This window comes from Bradysia coprophila, unplaced genomic scaffold, assembly GCF_014529535.1.
Source record: "Bradysia coprophila strain Holo2 unplaced genomic scaffold, BU_Bcop_v1 contig_94, whole genome shotgun sequence".
Taxonomy (NCBI): Eukaryota; Metazoa; Arthropoda; class Insecta; order Diptera; family Sciaridae; genus Bradysia; species Bradysia coprophila.
The window spans coordinates 7456350-7475436 of record NW_023504022.1 but is presented as its reverse complement, the minus strand read 5'-3'; the positions used below and the strand labels follow the sequence as shown (position 1 = coordinate 7475436).

Below are 19087 nucleotides of genomic sequence, written 5' to 3'. Positions count from 1 at the left end.
GGATCTCATACGTTTGAAGCAACGAAAGTTGAAAACTAAGAAAACGAAAAGTCAAAACAGAGATGACAGTTGCGGCGATTGATAATAATAATAATAAAAAAAAGTTGAAAATCGAATATTTGAAGTTGGAAAATTACAATCCATCAAGAGAATGTCGTCATATTCGGAGATTTTCATGAAAGAGCCTACGAGCTGCTTCTCTAGACAAAGTTCTTGGTATTCCACCGAACACAGAGACCTTCAGGCAACCGCAATGTCTTTGGACTGGTCGGGACAATTCATTCTATTAGCAGGAAGGTTAATGATTTCTTACAAATTGATTGTTGAGTTGTCTCATTAAGAACATATCCGATGCAGACGTCACCTTGCGCTACAAAGTCTGGATAAATTTGATGATGACGAGGACAGTCTGCGAAAATTTTACCGCAATTCGAAACATGAAGTTTCATCCGCTGAATGGGCTATCTGTGAGCACAGTCAAGAGTATTGCGCGCTGGCTGTAAGTTGTTAGGTCACTACTGCCATTGATATCATTCTCATCCGTTTACTTTTTGAGCCAGACCAGTCAATTGATTGAGGTGATTACTTGGCGATCCGGACATCCAACCCTCATCCATTCACTGCGGGCACACACTCGAGTAATTACAGACATAGGTAAGTACGGTGTATGGTCAATGATTGGAAATTTACCATCAAAATGACCCGACAAAATAGACTGGCACATGAAGCATCCACATCTACTGGCAAGTTGTTCGATTGACACCTTCACACATTTGTGGGATCTACGAGACCCCAGAAAACCCATTCTTTCGCTCAGTGCAGTATGCATGTGTAAGAATGTCTATTCTCAAACCAGAAATGAATTCTTAATGTTCGGGTTATTTGTTCAGCTGGTGCTACACAGGTCGGTTTCAATCGAGTATCTGGAAATCTATTGGCAACCGCTCACGATGGCGATCTACGAATTTGGGATCAAAGAATGGGTTCGTGTCCCATACAGTACATAACGGCACACTTGTCGCGTATACACGGCATCAATTGGAGTCATTACTACGAGACACATCTGACAACAGCCAGTCAAGATGGGACTGTAAAATATTTCGACATAAATAATCCACGACGAGCAGAAAGGATAATCACAACATCGTCACCGGTGTGGCGTGCCAGATACACGGTACGTACATGTTGAAAATGTATCTCCTCGTCGGAGTCAGTCTGATCGAACATTTGTTTCTAATCGCAGCCATTCGCCGATGGCTTAGTAACGGTTATCGTACCGCATCTGGGACGCGGCGAAAATAGCTTGTTGTTGTGGAACAACTCAAAACAAAGTGCGCCGATTTGCTCGTTCGTCGGTCATACTGATGTTGTTCTAGACTTTGCTTGGAGACCGAAACGGAATCAATCTTCATCGGACATGGAACTTATCACATGGTCGCGAGATCAATCGGTTCGCGTTTGGAGGATCGATGAAGCGTTGCAAAAGCAGTGCGAGTCACCACAGCCCGAAGATGATGGTGAGTTTAGATTCGTGTCTCGGAGAAAAGCTGCGCATCTCTTGTGACATCTCAAGTTTTGTCAACGTTTCCTTCCAGCGTTCGAATCGTCGAATCGGTTAAACGTACCATCCAAACCATCGAGAAATCGCACACAGCCGTCTTGCTCGTTACAGCACGAATTCTCACTGTTAAATACAAACATTCCGCACATTGACGTAGAGGTATTGGACCCCATAAAAAGGAACGCTACACTGCGGATAACAGTCAACGGCCTTGTAATTATGCTGCAAGTGACATTTCCGATCACCTATCCCGACTCCCAGATTCCAGACTTCGCATACTGCCAGGGAACCAACATTGACATAAATCTGTCGGACTCATTGATGAAAGTTCTAAAGACCAGCGCCACCCAACGAACTAAGAATGGACGACCTTGCTTGGAATTTTGTCTGCGAGCCCTTGTGACCGCGTTCAAAAAGGTTTGTTCCTGTTTCACTCTGCACTGAGCACTGTCCGGTTCACTTCACCGAAATTTTGCACTTTGTAGGCTACAAACGCGGGCGACAAGACGAACATCCGATTGCAATCGCCTCGTTTGGAGGGCGCTCTCAGTGGATGTGTAATGGATGCCTGTGTACCATTTCCAAGAACTTCCGGCGCTCGATTCAATCACGTTGGAATTTTAGTCACTTTTTCGCAAGTCATTAATTCGAAGGGAATTTCGTTGAAGCATCAGAACACCACCCCAAGGTCTGTTCCCGTACAGCAGGAGGTCTTTCGGTTACTTGACGAATAAACAATCAAATTTTACTTTTCTTTAGGGCGCTTTCTGCTCTGAGTGGTGGTTACCTAGGCAATGTGATGGGCTCGCAACCAGTTCTGTATGCACATCATCGAGATGCGAATTCGACAGCCTTTTACTTACATGATCGGGTCAGAGTGAGTTTCATAAAACTTCGAAATTCGAGCAATATTTTAACAAAATTCGTTGAAGAAATCGACGAAGAACCGTGTCGTGTTGCCGAAACCGTCATCACCATCGGTGCTAGTCTATGACGTTTCCAAAATATTATTCGTCAGTCGAGATTTGGCGGAGAATTACATCATCGACTCAAAGAATGTTGCCTGTATGTTGTCCAACGGTAGGTGCTAACTGCTCATATTAACCTATCGATCTTTTACAGACATGTGTCGCCACAACAAGGAAATAGCTCAGCAATTTGGCTATCCCGAAATAGCGCAATGCTGGGAACTAGCCGAAATAGTCGCTGCAACGACAAACGAAACCGAATCGGAATCGGATGACATGGTGTTCAATCAAATTCCATTCCCGAAAAATATTTTGGAGTCACTGTGAGTGAGGGTGGGTCTTTGCCCACCTTTTTTTTAGTTTTTATTAATTTCACTATTTGCTGACGTGAATTCAAATTCGATGGATCATTTGTCAGGATTCTGCATCATGCCCAAAATTATGACATACAAACGGCGGCGATGATCTGTTGTGCTTTTGGTCGACATTGTCCACAGAACGAATTGTCGAGAACTTCTAGTCTCAGCAATAAGTCCAATCAAAGCGTAAGTTTTTACATAGATTTCGTTTCTGTTTCTTCTTTTGGATAGATCTTAGATCTTTTGACCGAGATTTTCATTTTTTTTAAATTTAACTTTTTCAATTAATTTTGCTCAGGTTCTACTTTATCATGTCTTTTAGTGAACTAACACTCTCATTCGTTAAACTCTCAACTTGTAATATAACATCAGGGTTGAGGTATTTGCCAATAGCGTTAGAGTTGTAGTCATTCTAGTTAAAATCACTAACCGAATTCTCTTCGTTGCTAACTTTTTGGTGTTTGGCACACGATATAAAAACTGAGCCTTCACGTTGCACATAATTAAAGTTTTAAGGTATTGACGTGACGTCGTAACTTCAACAGCTCAATTTGTAAATATTTTGATTCTTTCTCTGTATAAGAGAATCAGACGTTCAACAAACTACTTTGGAGACAATGTAAATTTGATAGATAAAACAAATGAAAGAAACGATCGAGTAATGTGACATAGCATACTACTCAGTTGCTTGTATCCAATAATTCGGAGTCCCTACTACTGGTAATGAGACATTTTCCTTATACAAAATGGGGGATGGTTTGTTATGTTCGTAAAGAAGACAATTTCGTAAACTTTTGACATTTCTTCCATATATTAAACGTCAAAATATTACGAAATTGACTTACTTACGAACTTAACAAACCATAATGGTCTACCCTTAATATGTCATTTTCCGTATCGTTGTGAATCACGCCGGCGTGAGATTCCTAGCAGCCCCAGTACTACAATCCTGTTCTCAAAATAAAATCATTTGAATGGATGGATTAATGATAGTGAACGCTTTTTGCTGGAAACATCAGCAAAGTGTCCTCGGGTACTTACTTACTTACTTAGGCGGGCACTACAACCTACTATTGGTTTTGGCCGCTTCCAGCAATCTTCTCCAGTCGGACCTATTCCGCGCCAACGTTCTCCAGTCGCTCACTCCTAGTACTTTCAGATCAGACTCAATTGCATCTTTCCATCTCGCTCTCGGTCTTCCTGGCCTGCGGCTTCCATCGGGATTTGTATTTAGCAGTTTCAGTGGTACACGTTCCTCGTTCATTCTTTGTACATGACCGAGCCATCTTAATCGATTGATTTTGATGAATTTGACTATATCGGGCTCCTTGTAAAGCTGATACAGCTCATGGTTGTATCTTCTTCTCCAGTTGCCGTTCACATTGACACCTCCAAAAATTGATCGAAGAATTCTCCTTTCAAAAACCAAAAGTGTCTGTTCGTCACTTTGTGTCATGCACCAAGCTTCCGATCCATATGCTATAACTGGTCGAATCAGCGATCTGTACAGTTCGCACTTAAGGTTGCGGTTGAGTGTTTTTGACCGGATGAGTTTTTGAAGACTGTAGTAACTCCTGTTACCAAGCGTTACCCTTCTACGTATTTCCTCACCGATGCTATTATCACTATTGACCAGCGACCCAAGGTAAATAAAGCTGTCGACAGTCTCGAAGTGTTTTCCATTCACCTCCAGCGTATGATCCGTTGGTCTGCCATCAGACAATGAAGTTGTCATGTACTTGGTTTTTCTCTCACTGACCTTGAGACCGAACTCAGCACCCCCTATCTTCAATTTTCGTGAAATTCTCTTTAACGATGTCAATGTTCCGTCCAATTAAGTCTAGGTCATCAGCATATCCTAACAACTGACTCAACTTTCTGAAGATTGTACCGCTGGTTTCCACGCCGCTCTCTCTTATCACCTTCTCAAGAACAATGTTGAAGAATAGAGCTGCCAGTCCATCGCCTTGTCTAAGTCCTTCCAAGGCTTCAAAGGTAACAGATAGATTGTTCCGAATTCTGACCTTGGCTCTCACATGTGACAGAGTCATTCTAGCTAAATGAATAAGTTTTTTGGGGTAACCAAGTTCCACCATCTCATTCCATAGTTTCCTCCGAAAAACCCTGTCATATGCCGTTTCAAAATCAACAAACAAATGGTGTAGAGCAACATTGAACTCTCTGCATTTCTCCATGATCTGCCTGATGCTAAACAACTGGTCTGTTGTTGAGCGATCGTTGCGGAATCCACCCTGATATTCACCAGTTGTTGGTTCCGAATACGCCATGAGACGCTGCCGTAAAATATCCGCAAATATTTTGTACGCTGTGTTCAATAGATTAATTCCTCTGTAGTTGCTACATTCCAATTTGTCACCCTTCTTATACACTGGACAAATGATTCCGAGTTCCCATTCTTCTGGCATTTCTTCACGTTCCCAAATCTTCACAATCAGCTCATGTAACCGTGCACACAGCGCATCACCTCCATATTTAAAAAGTTCTCCAGGTAGATTGTCTGATCCAGGGGCCTTGTTATTCTTGAGCTTGAGAACAGAAGCCCTAACTTCCTCCAGTGTAGGTTCCGCCACACCTTGTGCGCTCAATTGTGAATCCGGTTCCGCTACTTCTTCTGTTGTTACTGTTTGACTCTGGCATAGCAGGCTCTTGAAAAATTCTGTCCATCTTTCCATGCACTGTCTCTCCTCTGCTAGCACTACACCATTTGAATCCTTGCACAATTGGGGCTGTTGACTGTATCCGTTTTTAACGTTTTTTACTTTTTGGTACAGCTTTCGAGTGTCCCTTGTTTCTGCTAAATTTTGTATTTCAACGAAAACCTTCCTTTCACTTTCTGCTTTTTTCTTTCGGAGAAGTTTTCGCTCATCGTTACGTTTGGTTCGATATTCTAATGTGTCTGACCGTGTTGCTCCAGTTTGCAGAGTCCTCAACCTTGCATCGTTTTTCGCTTGTGTTGCAAGCTTACATTCGTCGTCATACCAATCATTTCGAATACCTCCAGTTTTCCACCCAATGGTCTCTGTTGCAACAATCTCTATTTCTTGCTTAATCATGCTCCATGTATCATTAATTGTTGTCGGTTCTGACTCCATATCTGCAATTATCCGTTCCTCTAGCTTCTCCACATACAGTCTCCTTGTGTCCATGTTCTTCAGATTATCGGTGTCAAATCTCCTCACCACCTCTCTGTTTTTGACCTCAGCCCTGATCCTAGCTCGAAAGACCACCCTAACCAGGTAGTGGTCAGAGTCAATGTTCGGTCCTCTGCAGCTTCGTACATCAAGGATGTTAGAGTTGTGGCGTGAATCGATGAGCACATGATCTATTTGGTTCGCTGTTGAGCCATCCGGAGATATCCAACTGGCTTTGTGAATGTTTTTATGGGGAAAGCAGGTACTACTGATAACCATGTTGTTAGATACCGCAAGATCAATCAGACGGCACCCATTATCGTTTGATGTGTCATGAAGGCTGTGCATTAGTGTCCTCGGGTTCCGGTTTCAAAAATTTAATTCGGGTTTGCTTCGAGTTTCTTCGGGTTTCAAAAATTTTCGGATCAATCTAGCTCGGGTTTTGAAAATTCAAATCGGGTCGGGTTCGGGTTTTGAAAAAAGGTCGACCCGCTGACAGAGTATGTAATCGTGAAAAGGTTTTCACGAATTTTCACGAACTTTCGTAATTTTTGAGATTTTAGAGAATCGTTAAAATTCGTGGCAATTCGCGAAGATTCTTGAATATTCGCGAAAACGTTTACACAATAAAAGACTCTGTTGGGGCATGTAATGTTACATTGTAACGACAGGTTATCACATTCTCAGTGTTGATGAAAAATAAACAGCAACAGCACTAATATAATGGTTTTTTGACATCCTACCCTTTTCTATGTGTAAATTCAATACTATCCGGCAGGGACTTTTTTTTTATAATCAATTCTAATATTTTTGAGAAAGTTAAAGAAAAAAGTAGGAAAGTCAAAGGAAAATTGAAACTCGGGCCATTTGTTGTGTCCGCGCGTCTGAATGGGAAAATCAAAGAAAAAGTGAAGACATTCAAGAAAATAAAAAAAAAAGTTTTCCCAAAAATAGTCTCTGCTATCGATTACCCTTCCACCTTTTTCTTATTCTGAGGAACAATGAGCGAAGAATCATAAATTCTACATTGTACAGAGGATTCCTTAACCGATTTGCCATCACATCCAACAAATATTTCAAATCAAGGAAATTGTTCGCCGAAAAATTGCGCAAAATTCTCACATTTGTAACAGTGTGGGTAGGATGACCGATGACTTCGGTGGAACCGATGACTTCGGTGGAATATTTATCTTTCTTTTGCAAAGATTTTTTTTTAAATTTTGTGTAATCTAGTGGAACATTAGTTTCTTCTTGTATTGCCTTTAACTATACTCGGACTAAATTCAAGCGGATCTAGAGGCAAGTGGGGCTCGTAAATTTCGTGAACTCGGCCTACACAAAACTTTTCCATTTAATTTTTCCTATAATTTATTTTTGTCAATAATTTTATTGTTTACAATTATTTTTTTTAACTTATTTGGGTGTCTTGGTTGTAGCATATACGTAGCGGTCAACGAATATTTAAGGTAAATTTCTTTTATTTCGCTTTCCATTTTGTATGATTTTTTTTGTTACCACTGTTCGTTATGTGTATGTGTGTTGATGTTGGACATAAAAACTTAAAAATTAAAATTCAAAAAAATCAGTGACATCATTGATCAACTGATGATGAACTATAGCGGTGAATTGATCAGCTTTAATAGCGACTAACACAATGGGTTTTTACCTATAAAATGCTTGAATCCCTATTAAATAGAATAAAAAATCGATTAAATCCGACGAATTGACAAAATTCTGCTTGTGCTGCCGCCATACTTAAATGTGATTGAAACGTAAGATCAAAAGAAACCTTTTGCATAACAAAATTCCCATTAAAACAGCAAAGTGGATCGCCGTACCACACAATACTTCCGGTCGATTCAAAAACAAACCAATCATGGGGAGCCGCCTTATACAAACAATTTCGCAGCAATTCATGGTCGGATTCGTTGGATGAATGCCGGACGGGATTCGAACTGAACAGGCAATTTAACCGCCAAATTTTAAATAATTTTCTGAAAACCTGACCTTCCTCTAATTATGTCCATCTCTTCCCTGTGAGCAGAACGATTCTGGGAGATTCACAGCGTCACCTCTACGACAACTTTAAGCGAGCATATTCGGAGATGCTGTACCGTTGGGGCCTTTTAGTGAATCGAACCAAAGTACTGAAATATCTGTCCAGCAGCAGTGATACGTTTCGTGGCGTTGAATTCGTCACCGAGTGCATCAAATGTGCGAAAGTTACGCAGGCGCCAATGTGCAGAGATTGTCATAAACCATTGCTGTATTGCTCGCTATGTCGGTTGCCTGTTAGAGGCTCTGCCAATTCATGCTTGTTTTGTGGACATGGTGGTCACCTGTTACATATGAAACAATGGTTTGAAGTAAGCTATCAAGTCTTTTATGTCCTCTTATCTTTCTATATCCTATAACAAAATTGATTTTTCGCAGAAAAATGAAGTTTGTGCAACAGGTTGCGGTTGTTATTGTCTTAAGGAAAGTTCAAAATTAGTGGAATTATAACAAGCCATTCGAATAAACTGTTTCGTTATGCCAAAATCTGTTTTTTTTTGAATTCTTGTCTGACCATCCAACATATCACTTCCACAGGCTCCACAGGTGACATTGAAATTGAAATCAAATTTTAAAAGCCGAAACAGGTTTGGGTACACAAACGGTCCCTCGGTGCCACGGTGACCTGAATCAGAAAAACGCATCCCTTGGTGCCAGTAATGTCTGTTGTCCCGCTGCAACCGCTTCACAAAAATATTTCAAAAGTAATGGGAAAGGGACAGTTATTGTTGCAGCAGGTATCTAGAGTGCAGTGAATTCAAACAACCATTCCAAAGGTCTTCACTACCGATCGTTAGTACAATATCGAAGGAACACTGTGACCGAGGCTGTGTCTTGCTTTTCTTGTAGGTGTACCGAAAGAATAAACATTTTTAAAGCAGCATCGATCCCTATTTAATGGTGGCGGGACATTTCGACACCGTCAATATCGTCAGGAACGATATTATCGTTTTTTTGGACGATAGTATTATCATCTAAAAAACGATACTATCGTCTAAAAAACGATAATATCGTTTTTAGACGATAGTATCGTCCAAAAAAACGATAATATCGTTTTTTGGACGATAGTATCGTCTAAAAAACGATATTATCGCTTTTTATACGATACTATCGTCCAAAAAAACGATATTATCGTCCAAAAATTTTTCATCCAGGACGATAATATCGTCTAAATTGGAAAATTCTAAAATATTGTCTGGACGATAGTATCGTTTTCTGGACGATATTATCGTTCAGAAAACGATACTATCGTTTTCTGGACGATATTACCGTTCTAGAAAATCTAATGGATATTTTCGTTTTCTGTACGATAATATTGTCCAAAACGATAATATCGTCCTGGGCGATATTATCGTTTTCTTAAACGATAATATCGTCCAGGACGATACTATCGTTTAAAAAAACGATAATATCGCCCAGGACGATATTATCGTTTAGTTTTGTGTGGTAATATTGTCCAGGACTCAATTTTACTCAGAGGTGCAGCAAGAACCGAATTCTCTTCCAAAATATCGAAAAACAATTGTCAGAGGAAATCACCTACACATCAGTGTTTAAAAAAGGCGTTTAGTTCGTCCCTAAATAATTCATCTTTTTACGAAATGAATACCAACTTAGATTGTACAAAAAAAGCGTTTTAACACGCCGAGCGATCCGGCCCATTGCCCCGGAGCGAAGCGGAGGGCCGCAATGCGAGCCGGGCGCCGGAACGGTGTCGGAACTTAGGAGTTAATTTTTTTTCTCGCATCGTCTCATAATTAGTCTGTGTAATTTTTCTATTATAAAATTTAAATTTACGGAACCAAATGAACCAATTTTTAATATATATTTGCCGTCTATAAAAAGGTGTTTATCTACAAGATTTTGTGTTTCGTCTTCAACAACCATCCAGAACGATAATATCGCCCAGGACGATATTATCGTCTAGAATTTTCATTTTAAATAAATTAAAAACGATATTATCGTCTCAAATTTAAAAAAATTAATAAATTAAAAACGATATTATCGTCCCAAAAATTATCGACCAGGACGATAATATCGTCCAAAATAACGATAAATTTGTTCCATAAAAGAAAATAACGATAATATCGTCCAGCGGATATTTTCATACAGGACGATATTATCGTCAAAAAAACGATATTATCGTTTTTTGAACGATAATATCGTTTTTTAGACGATAGTATCATCAAAAAAACGATAGTATCGTCCAAAAAAACGATAGTATCGTCCAAAAAAACGATATTATCGTTTTTTAGACGATACTATCGTCTAAAAAACGATAATATCGTTCCTGACGATATTGACCGTGTAGTTATGTCGCCTCACCCTATTTAATTAGTGGAGCGTTTAAATAGATTTATATAATTGAAATAAATGAATCTGTTCATAGAGTCAAAATTATGCGTCTCTACCTATATCGATGCTCTCTTGTAGATAGATAGACCATTGTCAATACAAGGCAAGTGTAGAGAGTAATGCTTGCTTAGTTTACTCTTTCCAAAAAAGTACTCCGCGTGAGAGACAAAATTGAATTTTTTCAATTTTTTCTTTGTTTATTTGACAGTTTGCTCTCTCACGGCTCTCTCAGGGAGTACTTTTTGTTGAGTGGAGTGGACACTTAAAAGGGAATAAGAAATACAATCAAACAACGCCATTTGCCGTACAGTAGAGAGTTTGAACCAACCAGATGATACCATTTGCCTTATGGGAGACAAATTACCCGTTATTTGCACTTGATTTATACTAGGGGCTCGTAAAGTCCGTGAATATGGCAATTTCGTAGACTTTTGACATAAAATATATGGGAGAAATGTCAAAAGTTCACGAAAATGCCATACTTACGAACTTTACGAACTATAATGGTTTACCCCTACTATACGCGAGGTAAGTAAAAGCTAAGGTCGCTGACCGTGATTTGAGGATGTAAAAATCGGTATTTAAAATTAAATAATTTTGGTTTAACTACGAAGATGAATGTCAAGATACCTTAAATCACTGTCAACTACCTAACGTGAATGTATTTTGCCGCGCACCATCCAAAAAATGACAGGACTTGGCCACATGTTATTCGGTGTTAAATGACATAATCTGTCATCATTCCTCCTGCACCGAACGTAACCCAATTAATCAAAGTTGTGAAATTTGTAAACAAAAATACCGAAATTGCGCTAACAGTTTTTGCAACGAAAGTTAAGGTGGAAGTAAAAGATGAAATGTTCTTTAAATGGTCACAACACAAGAGGTACGCAAACAACTAGTTTGTTAAATGACATCGAGTTGGTGACCATAGAAATGCTTGAGATATTTAAGAATGAACATAACATGACTGCAAGACTAGCTACGCGGTTTTTATCCTTAAGTCGGCTGAACAGATTGTTTCCTTTTCCAGTGCTATCGAAGGCGATCAATTCATTTTCTCGAATTGGCAGCGAATTGTATCTGGAAGCCACTCAAAATGGACTAATCTTGCGCACGGTGAACGATTCCCAAACGGCTTTTGCTGTGATGAGCTTTGAGACGGGTTTTTTCACCGACTTCAAAATCGATCGCTCCAATTCCGACGAATATTGCAACAAATGCAAAGTGTCGATGAAATCGTGTCTGGGCGTTTTCAAGAATACGAGACAGGTACGCCGTACGGTCTACCATGCAATTGAACGGAGAAGTTTTGAATCGTGTGATTTTAGGTCGAAAAGTGTCAGATCACATTGAATCTGAAGACGTCAAAGTTGCTGTTCCAGTTCAATTGCCTTTTTGACACAATCAAAACGCATAATGTTTCGATCTTGGAACAGGAGTCGTTGAATGCCGTTTATATGACCGACAATCCACCGAACAGGTTTGCTATTAATCAGGCGATCTGCTAGGCTTATCACTCAACTAATTTCATTCGAAGGATGACTGCGCCGAATAAAATGTTCACGGAAATTATCAGCAACTTTCGAATGTATGACAATGAAATAACGATTGAAGCTGCAACGGATTTGGTTGTTCTGAAAAACAACATCGACATGCACACGGACAAGCATTTGATGCGCACCAAATTGACGTTAAAGTGAGTGTCTGCGGTAATGCTCGGAACGGGTTGGGTTCGGTCTGACCAGTATGCGAACCTGATTTAGGGTTCAACCCGAACCGGACCCGAATCTGAATTTCAATTGCGAGTTTGACCAGAACCTGACCTGAACCCGAAATTCTCAGGATGGATCAGGTCGGGTTCGGGTCACAGCAGACTCTTTTTCACTGTTCACCTTTTATAACGATGTAACGTGCAACACTTCCGTTTCAGATCACAGGAATTCACCGACTATCATATCTCCGATCCGACGACCATAACATTCTGTTTGAAAGAACTGCGAGCAATATTGAATTTTGCCGACGCATTGTCATTGGATATGACCATCAATTTTGAGTCGGCTGGAAAGTACGTTAATGTGCAGTGCCATTTTCAGCTAGGCGTAAACGAAAATATTTTTCCAGGCCGGTCGTTTTTGCTTTTGGCAGTCTGGATACGTTTACAGCGAATTTTGTCATGTCGACCTTGCCACCGGATGATTCGTCGCAAGTAGACAGGAGCGTAACGCGTCCCATTACAAAGGAGAAACCAGCAAATCGAAGAAGCGACAAAAGTTTACGAAATCAATCCGAATCAAGAAACTTGACGATAAGCCTAAGCGAAGTAGTTGATCTGGACGCTGACGGTAATGTTCACATTCCTCCAACGGTAAGAATTCTTTCGTTGTTTTTCGTCGTATTCCGATGGTTAAAATGTGGAACGTCCGCCGTGTTTATCCTAAAGTTTCACTTCGCTTTGCAGATGACGGCAGTACCATCACAATCGACCGTATTGCCCAGCACCACGACCAAAACACACATAGAAAATGTGGCTGATGGTGTCGATAGCACCGAAGCAAATTGCATTCCAACCACACTGGCCACTACTATAGCCACCAATAACAATTCTCAGGCCAATAAGCTGAATAATCGCCAGAGATCGCGCAGTCCAATTCATGAAGCAGCTAATACAAATTCAGTACGTGCGACAGCATCGGACGAAATATGCGTCACATTTCAGCCCGAATCGACTACTGCAAATGAGAATGTCGACGAAGAAATGGAAGTAATACCACAGTCGCCGCAACCGACTAGACGTCGTCGATTTAAAATATTTCCGAGATTGTACAGCCAGACACAGTATCTGTCCGAAGGTAGAGTGCTACAAGAGAATTCGGATTGTGAACTGTGAAAATTGGCGGAAAATTTGGAGTTTGTCGGTGTGGTTCGTGAAAGTGAAATGTGAACAGTCCGATGACGTTGCGAAATAAAGGATTTTTTATTTTGTCAAATTTGTTCTCGATTAGAAGATTTGACGTGCCGATTCGGTCTTCAGAAGCTATTTAGACGCTCGAAAGTTTCCGGGATTTTAAATGCTCCTGTCGCCTAAACTCTTCTAAATATTCGAATTATAAGGCAAAACAAGTTTGTGAAACTCTGCTCCCTTACCTGAATATTGTAGGTAATAAGATGCCTTTTTGACGCTGCGTTAAAAATGTTTCTCACGTTTTCTTTTGAATTTTGGCGCAGTTGCAGCCTGATTTTTAAAATTTGTAACAAAATAAATGAAAACAAATATGAATTATTTGTGGGGGAGCAACCACTCACTGGAAAAAGGCTGTGCCAACAATTCCATGTACGCAACGCATACTATTCAATTCCAAAAAAAATCCAGTTTAGCATTCTACAGATTTAATCGTTCCACATCGTTGCACATGTTGTCAGCAAAAGAAGCGTAAGGAGTCTAGGTCGATATGTCGGAAAAAATGGCTCCGTACGATTTACGTTATTAAGAAATTTTCTTTGTCTCATCTTGTTTGCCATAAAAAGTTGCGGAACAAAATTTTTTATGGAAAATGGAAAATAGTTTTTCCGGCCGGAAAAGCCATTCATATGAAAACCTTCGAAGTCGAATATCTCCGAAAATACAATATTTTTTTGAAAAATTTCTTCCGATATTTAATAGAAGAACTTTTTTTGGAGGAGTCGAAATCGAGTCAGTATTAGGGAATTCTAACGATTTTTCTGGTTCCCTCCTGGTTTTTCCTTAAGCTATTACCTTAACCATCGAGAGAATTCAGACAGGAACCAGAAAAATCGTTAGAATTCCTTGCAGTTCTATAGTTCTGGGATTGGGAAGACAGTGTACCATGAAGACGTCTCTTATTTTTAGGAACTGACCTCTGGTGACTTCAAACTCGGTGAAAGTCCAAATGTTAGCCGAAAAAATGACCGAAAACGTAAGAAATGTCTAGTGTCTAGAACATAGAAGTGCTAGGCACGTCGGGATTCGACATTTTTATGGATTCCATATACAGTCACAAAAACGATTTCATCCTGGAACGGGATCAATAAAATAGTTATGTCGCACGAGCTTTCGTAAATTAAATTGAATTTTTAATAGGGAAAATCGCCAATAACATCCGAAATATGGAACTTTTCACAATCCTTGATCCTAAATCAAGGAGAGGGGAAGTAGATACGAAATGTATGTGCAAGAAACACTGGAATTAGTATCAGAAATTATAGCAACGTATCTTTTATTGATCTAGAAATAACTTACAAAATCCTTAAAAGGGCATCCATGACTTTCCCAGGCCATATCTCAGGCTCCTAAACATGGATCATGGCCTGAAATCAGGAGTAGTTGAATGTAGCTTCCGAATGACACCACTTATATGGAAAAATAAATTGGAAATGGCCTCAAATTTGATGAATTTAGGGAGAACCCTAATACCAACTCCATTCCGACATTATGTATCGGTAATGAGCCATACTGGTGACGGGTATTATCGCCCAGGGAATTATCGCCCAGAGAGATTTTTTCAAAAATTAATTGGTATTATCACCCGGGGAATTATCGCCCAGGAACTATCACCCAGCTCGATAGGAATTATCACCCAGGGAATTTTCGCCCAGGAATTATCACCCAGCTCGATAGGAATTATCACACAGGGAACTATCACCCAGGAATTATCACCCAGACTAACTGGGAACTTTCACCCGGGGAATTATCGCCCAGGAATTATCACCCAGCTATCTGGTAATTATTCCCCAGCTAGTTAAAGCTGAGGAATTACGGTCCAGTAAATTTAGAATTATCACCCAGCTATTAGAAATTGAGGAATTATTGCCCAGTGAACTTGGAATTATCACCCAGCTAACTGAAATTGAGGAATTATCGCCCAGAAATTTGTGTTCAAAGTATTACCGAGTCAGCAGTAACTTCTCAACTATGTTAAAAGATTAATCACATTTTCGATATACACATCTTTTACTCCTATTAATTTGGTAAAACATTATCTATAGTAGAGAAAGATAACTTCCTCAGTGTGTAAACTTTAATGCGAATTTACGTCTGATCTAATCAATTGTGCACCGTCTTGTGTTAATCTCATTCGACCTAATCGATTGTGCATCGTCTTAGGGGAATGCACATTTGATTCAATCGATTCACCTAAGACAATGCACAATCGATTGAATGAAACATTTAGGGTAACTAATTGTGCATCAACTTAGAAGCACCTACAATTAGTCTAGCAATTTGTGCATCAACTTAGAGGCATCTACAATAAGTCTAGCAAATTGTGCATCATCTTAAATGGATGCACATTTAGCATAACTAATTGTGCATCAACTTAGAGGCATCTACAATTAGTCTAGCAAATTGTGCATCGTCTTAAATGGATGCACATTTAGTTTAACTAATTGTGCATCAACTTAGAGGCATCTACAATTAGTCTAGCAAATTGTGCATCGTCTTAAATGGATGCACATTTAGTTTAACTAATTGTGCATCAACTTAGAGGCATCTACAATTAGTCTAATTAATTATGCATCAACTTAGAGTCATCTACAATTAGTCTGGAAAATTGTGCATCATCTTAAATGGATGCACATTTAGTTTAACTAATTGTGCATCAACTTAGAAGCACCTACAATTAGTCTAGCAAATTGTGCATCAACTTAGAAGCACCTACAATTAGTCTAGCAAGTCTAGTTAAACTAAATGTGCATCCATTTAAGATGATGCACAATTTGCTAGACTAATTGTAGATGTCTCTAAGTTGATGCACAATTAGTTATGCTAAATGTGCATCCATTTAAGATGATGCACAATTTGCTAGACTAATTGTAGGTGCTTCTAAGTTGATGCACAATTAGTTAGGCTAAATATGCATCCGTTTAAGATGATGCACAATTTGCTAGACTAATTGTAGATGCCTCTAAGTTGATGCACAATTAGTTATGCTAAATGTGCATCCATTTAAGATGATGCACAATTTGCTAGACTAATTGTAGGTGCTTCTAAGTTGATGCACAATTAGTTAGGCTAAATATGCATCCGTTTAAGATGATGCACAATTTGCTAGACTAATTGTAGATGCCTCTAAGTTGATGCACAATTAGTTATGCTAAATGTGCATCCATTTAAGATGATGCACAATTTGCAAGGCTAATTGTAGGTGCTTCTAAGTTGATGCACAATTAGTTAAACTAAATGTGCATCCATTTAAGATGATGCACAATTTGCTAGACTAATTGTAGATGCCTCTAAGTTGATGCACAATTAGTTAACCTAAATGTTTCATTCAATCGATTGTGCATCGTCTTAGGTGAATCGATTGAATCAAATGTGCATTCCCCTAAGACGATGCACAATCGATTAGGTCGAATGAGATTAACACAAGGTGCACAATTGATTAGATCAGACGTAAATTCGCATTAAAGTTTACACACTGAGGAAGTTATCTTTCTCTACTATAGATAATGTTTTACCGAATTAATAGGAGTAAAAGATGTGTATATCGAAAATGTGATTAATCTTTTAACATAGTTGAGAAGTTACTGCTGACTCGGTAATACTTTGAACACAAATTTCTGGGCGATAATTCCTCAATTTCAGTTAGCTGGGTGATAATTCCAAGTTCACTGGGCGATAATTCCTCAATCTCAGATAGCTGGGTGATAATTCCAAATTCACTGGGCGATAATTCCTCAATTTCTAATAGCTGGGTGATAATTCTAAATTTACTGGGCCGTAATTCCTCAGCTTTAACTAGCTGGGGAATAATTACCAGATAGCTGGGTGATAATTCCTGGGCGATAATTCCCCTGGTGAAACTTCCCAGTTAGTCTGGGTGATAATTCCTGGGTGATAGTTCCCTGGGTGATAATTCCTATCGAGCTGGGTGATAATTCCTGGGCGAAAATTCCCCGGGTGATAATTCCCATCGAGATGGGTGATAGTTCCTGGGCGATAATTCCCCGGGTGATAATACCAATTAATTTTAGAAAAAATCTGTCTGGGCGATAATTCCCTGGGCGATAATTCTGGTCGCCCGATTTTCCATTTTCAGGGAATAGTACATTCGTACCGCGGACTAAAAGTCTTTTTTAGCGTGTGAGAAGTTTCTAGACAGAGCCGAAGGCGATAGCATCAAAACACACAAATGCAATGAAACATCAACAAATTAAATTGAAGTATAGCAATGCACTTCAAGCATGAGTGATACTCTCAATAGAGAAACGGGACAATGTATCAAACACATTTTGGCACTTTAAAAAAATCTGGAAAAATGTTTCATAAAAGTATTCGTAACCACAACAATCCTACATATTCAATTCAATTTCCAGTTGAAATTCCAATTTTCCATATTTCTTATTCCCCATTCAACAGTCGTAACCCCCTCGATTATTTCGATTGGAAAATAAGTTTTTCTTACTTTCCATCCGTGACTCAAATAATAATTAGATTTTGCGATGTCGTGAAAAGGTAAAATTTCTTCATGACGAAAAAGACTCCCAACAATAAAAGAAGTCGTGCTGTTTGATGGCCGGAACATCACGAATACAATATTTCACGGTGCACTAGGGCTACCCATAAATGACTATAAGTAACAATTAGTGTTACATTGCTAATGTTAGTGTTAATCAACTGATATATTAAAAATCGCCATGGAATTCCGACCCCAATTTAGGTCTTTCCACATTGACCTGATTATAAAAGCGCTGCGACTTGTGTAACATTATTCATTGAGAAACTAGCATCCACATCGGAAGTAAATCAAAGATGGTTCGTGTTTTAAGCAGCCTATTAAGTGTACTATTGTTGGCATCGTTCGCATCGGCTGACTACCAAACTTGCGGCGATTCAAAGTATACCACATTTGCCAGTGAACTGCAAGATGGAGAAACGATAGGTTCTAATAAAATTCGAAAAATCAAAGAGATTTTAGTGAATGTATAACATTATCAACAGACGGCTTTTGTTCATGCTTGCGAAAGAACTTGGAAGCGGATAAAATTATACCAGCAGGACTACCATATAATTGTGGCGAAAACTCCGATGTTGTGGCAAAATTGGAATTAAAAGCGACGCCCCTTCCGGTCCCCCAATGTCCAGATTGTAATAATGGTACTACTACGTGCGAGAATCTTGTTGGTGATCCGGATAGAATTTGTGCAGTGGTCAAAGCTACGGAGAGCCCAACTAATCCGATTGTTGTGAAACCTGTTACCGCCGCAGCTCTGCGAATCAGAATCATAATTATAATTATTATTAGGACACGTAGGGTGGACGTTTATATTGGCATTCAGTGGTAATGACAAGCTGATGTAAATATTGTAAGCAAAAAAATTTTTGTCTACGCCTTCCGAGGTGGACGCCACTGTAGAAATAGGTGGTACATGCCGATGGATAGAATTTTGGAAATAAAATGAATTTTCTTGGAAAAAATTGGAATTTTTGGAGGAATTGTAAAGGAGGTCAAAGTATTTGATTGAGTAGGTTGATTTGTCTGGTTGGATGTTGATCCTTGCGATGATTAACAAAGAACGAAAATAAGAGTAGACAATATATTCAACCCCCGCACCGACGATAACGAGTTCGTGCGCCCAATCTTTTAACGATTTTAGGAACGCTAACGTTTTGAGCAA

General features: G+C 39.4%; 3 protein-coding genes across 3 annotated transcripts; all 3 read left to right on the top strand.

The window, feature by feature from the left end:
- On the top strand, nt 1-8581 carry LOC119085206 (GATOR complex protein Wdr59). The gene is made up of 16 exons (XM_037195517.1): nt 1-297; nt 358-499; nt 561-654; nt 715-831; nt 891-1174; nt 1244-1517; nt 1596-1978; nt 2047-2249; nt 2321-2438; nt 2494-2626; nt 2684-2852; nt 2948-3074; nt 7477-7506; nt 7861-8003; nt 8085-8406; nt 8474-8581. Exons 1-16 carry the CDS (start codon nt 152-154, stop codon nt 8543-8545), a joined length of 2757 nt encoding a protein of 918 aa, XP_037051412.1. The 5' UTR covers nt 1-151; the 3' UTR covers nt 8546-8581.
- A 2611-nt stretch (nt 8582-11192) lies between these two features.
- On the top strand, nt 11193-13435 carry LOC119085205 (cell cycle checkpoint control protein RAD9A). Its single transcript, XM_037195516.1, has 7 exons — nt 11193-11336; nt 11484-11722; nt 11782-11933; nt 11991-12149; nt 12384-12518; nt 12575-12818; nt 12912-13435. The coding sequence occupies exons 1-7, from the start codon at nt 11303-11305 to the stop codon at nt 13338-13340; spliced, it is 1392 nt and encodes a 463-aa protein (XP_037051411.1). The 5' UTR covers nt 11193-11302; the 3' UTR covers nt 13341-13435.
- A 4733-nt stretch (nt 13436-18168) lies between these two features.
- LOC119085204 lies at nt 18169-18879 on the top strand. Its single transcript, XM_037195515.1, has 2 exons — nt 18169-18351; nt 18411-18879. Exons 1-2 carry the CDS (start codon nt 18222-18224, stop codon nt 18752-18754), a joined length of 474 nt encoding a protein of 157 aa, XP_037051410.1. The 5' UTR covers nt 18169-18221; the 3' UTR covers nt 18755-18879.
- Nucleotides 18880-19087: the final 208 nt, after the last annotated feature.